The 5,348-nt window shown below is 32.6% G+C and overlaps 2 protein-coding genes across 2 annotated transcripts in view; one reads left to right on the top strand and one right to left on the bottom strand.

The window, feature by feature from the left end:
• Nucleotides 1-173, bottom strand: part of LOC17879463 (uncharacterized protein At2g29880) — a 1,716-nt gene extending 1,543 nt beyond the window's left edge. Inside the window, exon 1 of the mRNA XM_023779426.1 lies at nucleotides 43-173. The gene's annotated coding sequence lies outside the window, so the exon portion shown is untranslated. The remainder of the gene's footprint in view (nucleotides 1-42) is intronic.
• Nucleotides 174-3,324: 3,151 nt separating this feature from the next.
• LOC17879876 (B-box zinc finger protein 20) lies at nucleotides 3,325-5,017 on the top strand. Its single transcript, XM_006284387.2, has 2 exons — nucleotides 3,325-3,748; nucleotides 4,345-5,017. The coding sequence occupies exons 1-2, from the start codon at nucleotides 3,563-3,565 to the stop codon at nucleotides 4,870-4,872; spliced, it is 714 nt and encodes a 237-aa protein (XP_006284449.1). The 5' UTR covers nucleotides 3,325-3,562; the 3' UTR covers nucleotides 4,873-5,017.
• Nucleotides 5,018-5,348: the final 331 nt, after the last annotated feature.

The following is a 5,348-nucleotide window of genomic DNA, read 5'->3' as shown; positions in this document are numbered from 1 at the left end:
AAACAGACGTGAAAGCTTGTTTGTGTAAACAGACGTGAATACCTTGACTGCAAGAGAAATAACCTTACGTATCTTGTTTGTGTAAGCTGCTAAACAAAAAAATATTGATTAAAGTGAGTATATATATACCTTACAACTAACCCTAATAATAAAGAAATAGACGTGAAGCCCATAAGTTTGTGAATTTGAGTGCCTTTTTTTTGTGAATTGTTTTTTTTTTAAACCAATCTTTCAAAATCACACCTTGAGAGGTGTGATTTTTTTAACTGGTTTTCACTTGTAAAATTGTATCAAAGTCTCCCAAAATCACTTTTTATGGTTTTCTAAAAAAGAAAGAGTTATGTTTTGAATAACAGTGGATTTGATATGATTTTTACAAATTATTGATTGAATAACAAAGATTGTAAGTGATTTTGAAAGACTTTTTACAAATGTCATATTCAATAACAGTGGATTTGAAAAGTGATTTAAAAATCACTAGTTGAATAACAGGGAATTTTAAAAAAAATCCAAAATCCTCTAGAATTCTACTTTCAATACACCCCTCGTAAACTAGGAGAAAATATATGCAGAACAAATTGTGTAAACAAAAACGTTTAATTATTTTCAAATTGGACCACAAAAATTTAGACACATTTGTATTTCTTTTCCCTTTGAAAGGACAATAAAAATTAGAGTGGGATTATATTATTATACACGGCAGATCTATAAGATTTGGACGGACATGATCGAAAGAAGCAAGAAAGTATGTCAGGAAATGGTCCACGAACCCATTGTTGGAATTAAGACAAAGACAAACGATATTGTATATCATTAAGTCTCATCAGCTCACAAAAATTGACGCTCATAATAAATACACCGACTGATAAAAAGAAATACGTACAAAAATTAATGTTGCAATATGAGATTCGACATTGGGTTAGTATAAGAAAGCAGAGACCAAAGGAGGACTAGTCTAGTCATGTATTTAAAGAGAGAGCAAAAGGGGAAAATTAAGAGTTAGCAATAATAATATAAACAAAACACAAAGGATCGGACAATGATATTATCGATGATGAATGATTGGATTTTGTTTGCTAATATATATAAATATGAAAACGAATTTTGAATGATGAATGATTGATGCTAGTAATTAATTGGTAAAGGTCCATGCATTGCATAATATATAATTTCTTTTCTTCCTTTTTTAAAGGAATGTCTAAAAAGTGCACGAAGAACCTTTTTCAAAAAGTCTAGTAGTACATCCATGTGACTTAAGATCTACAAGTATTATAGTATTTTACATTAAAGATATGAAAATTTATATATATATATACACATAATTCAGAGATTACGAACTTTCCTTGAGGAAGCATCTCTCTCGGCCGAACTATTAGACTGATAAGTCTCAAAGTCTTGTGCTTTATTAGTCACCAACAAAACAATGGCCTCTAAAATGAATACTCCGTCATAAAAAAATATAGTTGTTGTGAGGTCTTGACGACGAAACTAATTAAATGAATACATGAAAACACATTTCGTAATCTACTATATTTTACAAACAGAGTAAGTTTCTTTTTTTTTTCCATGAAAACGTACGTACTCATTAGAGTTCGTTTGTTTGTTTTTTCTTTATCTACGCCACCACCAACGCATATCCCAACAATAAAATAAGAGAAAAAAACGAAAGTAGTATATGATTCCACGCAGCAGTAGTCTAAAGTCTTGAAAGTGTTTTGAAAGATCCAATGTTATCCTTTTTGAGTTCCCGACCGATAGTAACGACGAGTTGCAAGTACGAAGGCAATTGCAACGTTGAAGACAAAACCTAAACATTAATTCGTAAATTTTGCTTTAAATAGGCTAATAAAAAATGTATTAATGCACTAACAATAATAAAGGGAAGTTGACAAAAAGAGGAAAAAGAAAAGGTAAGAACGAGAAGGGGGGGAAAGATTCGAGAGAGATCATCCATATCTTCTTCCTCTAAAAGTGTTTTTTGTCGTCTTCCTCCACCTCAATCAATTTTATATTATCTAAAACTTATTATTCTCCAAAAACTCAAAAGATCAGATCCACTCTTGTTTATTTTTATTCATATCAAAAGGTATTCAAATCTTTTATATTATATTCATGGATTTTTAATTCCGAACAATTTGGCCGACATGACCGCAAAGGCTTCCTCTTTTATGTAATACCAGTAGTATTATTTGATTGATATGATTTTAAGCAAGACAATGAACAAAATACATCCACTAACCAAAAGGATGCATGAACGATATGTAAGAGATCTTCTCTATGAATGATATGGATGACCATTAGAATCGATTTCAGTCACATAATAAGATGTAAACAATAGAACCAATACAAAAGTCACCTAAATAAATAAACAAAAAACAACGTAAAACCAAAATGATATATATTATTGTTGTTGGGGTTAGGTTTATATACCGAAACCAACATATATCAAAATACGTAAAGAGTGGTTGTTGAGTTTGTGAAGGAAAAATTGGGAAAAAATGATTTTTGATTCAATATCTCTCAGTGTAAATCAAGAAAAATATAAATAAAAAGAGCGGCGAGAAGAGGCAAAAGAAGAAAAAAGAAAAGAAAAGGGAAGTAGTAGTAGAGAGAGAGAGACACACACACACACACATGGATGATGGAAGACAAAAGCTGGCATTGAAGAGCTGGCCATTTGTCAAAGTTCCCCACCTTTTCCATTTTTTACTTGTTTTCTTTTTTTTGTCGTTTCTTATTTATTTGTATGAGATTAAATTTAGCATCTGACCATAAAAAAAGATTGTATATTTATTACTAACACCAAAAAGATTGCAGTATTAAATTCCACTTTTGCACTTTTTCTGCCTCATTGACAAGAAGTCCTAAAAAGTTTCCACTTCTAGGCTTTTTTTTTTTACCTATTTCGGTAAATTTAAAGATACTCAAAACTTAAAAACCTAAAGAAAGCGAGAGCTTGTTTAACCACCGATTCAGTTTAGATGAACAAAACTTAAATCAACTTCAAATTATACTACTCGATCCTGTCAACTTCTCTGCCTCCTCCTATGAAGCCGAACAAACTAGTTCAATCTTATCTAATTGTTTAAACAATGTACACACTTAATTACTGTATATACTAATTGGTTTACATACCCGGTTTTTTTACAAAGTTCCCTGAATTCTAAACCATACCAAACCGGGTGTGAACCGAAACCAAAACAAGTCAATTTGGGGGGGCATTCAAAGCAAAGGAGAGAGTAGCTATCAATCAAGAAAGTGGAAGAGAGAGAGAGAGAGAGAGATGAAGAGTTATAACCAAAAATAAAAGACAAAGGAAACCTAAGCTGCTTATCTATAAAGCCAACACATTATTCTTACCCTTTTGCCCACACTCATACCCCATCAACCTATACATACACATGAATCTCTACACATAAACACTAGTATATAGCACTGGTCCAAGGGGTACAAGTTGAGAGAGAGAGAGAGAGAGAGTGAGTGAGAGAAAGAAGAGGCAATTTTGTGATATTCGAGAGAACAAAAACAAAGAAGGTTTATTCTTTTCGTATACGAAAAAGAAATGAAGATTTGGTGTGATGTGTGTGATAAAGAAGAAGCTTCAGTGTTTTGCTGTGCGGATGAAGCAGCTCTTTGTAATGGTTGTGATCGCCATGTTCATTTCGCCAACAAACTCGCCGGCAAACATCTCCGATTCTCTCTCACTTCTCCTACTTTCAAAGATGCTCCTCTTTGTGATATTTGCGGGGTACGTACCTACTCTTCTTTTAATTAATATGTTTCTTCTTTCTTGATAGAATTCTAATCTTTTCTAGCAAAAACGTTTAGATATGTTTTGGTCGGTTTGGTAAGAAAATAATTATTTTTTCCTTCCTTTCTCGGAATATTTTTCCAAGATTGCTTACTTTCCTAGAAATTTCGAGGTTTCATACCATTGGTTGACGACGAATTTTATAGCTCGCAACAACAAATTACTTTTTCTCATAAACAGAACTGAGTTTGAGCTTACCCAAAATCTGGATGAATTGTTTGGTCACTAATCAAAATTAAGTTATTAAAGCGATTGAACCGATTTATTACAATATTTAAATACTTTCTTCTTTGGGAAGGTAAGCCGTGGAGGAAGATATAACAACTATAAAAGAATACTATTTCTATTTGCGTTTCTTTACAATAAAAGCAAATATCTTTTTTTGAAAAGTTCGTGGGGGTCAAAATCTAGCAGATAAATAAAAATAATAAAACTACAAATAATATCTATATATTTTGAAATAGATGGATACAAGAACAAGAGTCTCGTCGATTATCTATAATATTAAAAGGTAAAAGTGATGCAATTGACAGGAGAGGCGTGCATTATTATTTTGCCAAGAAGACAGAGCAATACTATGCAGAGAATGTGACATTCCAATACATCAAGCGAACGAGCACACAAAGAAACACAATAGATTCCTTCTCACAGGCGTCAAGATCTCTGCCTCCCCGTCAGCCTACCCAAGAGCCTCCAACTCCGCTGCTGCATTGGCTCGAGCCAAAACCCGACCTAAATCAGTATCGAGCGAGGTCCCCAGCTCAGCCTCCAGCGAGGTCTTTACGAGCTCTCCTTCGGCCACCACCAGCAATTGCTATTATGGGACTGAGGAAAACTATCATCAACCCAGCGATTCCGGGTCTGGATCCGGTTGTACGGGTACGGGTAGTATATCGGAGTATTTGATGGAGACATTACCAGGTTGGAGAGTGGAGGATTTGCTTGAACATCCGTCTTGTGTTTCCTATCAGGATAACAATAACAACGAGTCCTATAGGGTTTATGATGGTTCTTCGCAATACCATCATCAAGGCTTTTGGGAACAAAAACCATTTTCTTGAATTCATATGTTTTTATTTTTAATTATAGCGCCTCTCTTTTGAAGTTGGAGTTTTTAATCATGAATCCAAAACCAACTTCTTGTCTCCATTTTTATTTTATTTTTGTTTCTATCGTTATCTTAATAAGAATTTGTTTTTGTTTGCTTTTGTCAATATATATACGGATTTGGATTTTGACATATTGACCCAAATTTATTGAATGGTCAAATATATATAACACATTAAAGTGGTTTTATCGTGTGAATAAAACTCGTCACCCACAATTGTTTCAATGATTTCTTATAAAGAATTTTGTTTTTCAATCTTTTCTTGAAAAAGTGAATATTCTATATTTTTTTCAACCAAAATTTAAATATAATATATATTCGATAATTTCATACGTTTTTGATAAAATTATCTTTAATGAATTATTTATTTTTCAAAACCGCTAATTTGTGAGTTATTAGCTAATAAGAAACGTTAAGATTTATGCACAA

The sequence above is a fragment of the Capsella rubella genome, unplaced genomic scaffold (assembly GCF_000375325.1).
Source record: "Capsella rubella cultivar Monte Gargano unplaced genomic scaffold, Caprub1_0 scaffold_7, whole genome shotgun sequence".
NCBI classification, from domain to species: domain Eukaryota; kingdom Viridiplantae; phylum Streptophyta; class Magnoliopsida; order Brassicales; family Brassicaceae; genus Capsella; species Capsella rubella.
This window is presented reverse-complemented; position numbering and strand designations above follow the sequence as displayed.

Excerpts from the sequence above, each read along its gene's own strand:
- LOC17879876 (XM_006284387.2), top strand. The coding sequence starts at position 3,563 with ATGAAGATTTGGTGTGATGTGTGTGATAAAGAAGAAGCTTCAGTGTTT. Across the intron at positions 3,749-4,344 it reads CTCTTTGTGATATTTGCGGG|GAGAGGCGTGCATTATTATT; the intron begins GTACGTACCTAC and ends TGCAATTGACAG.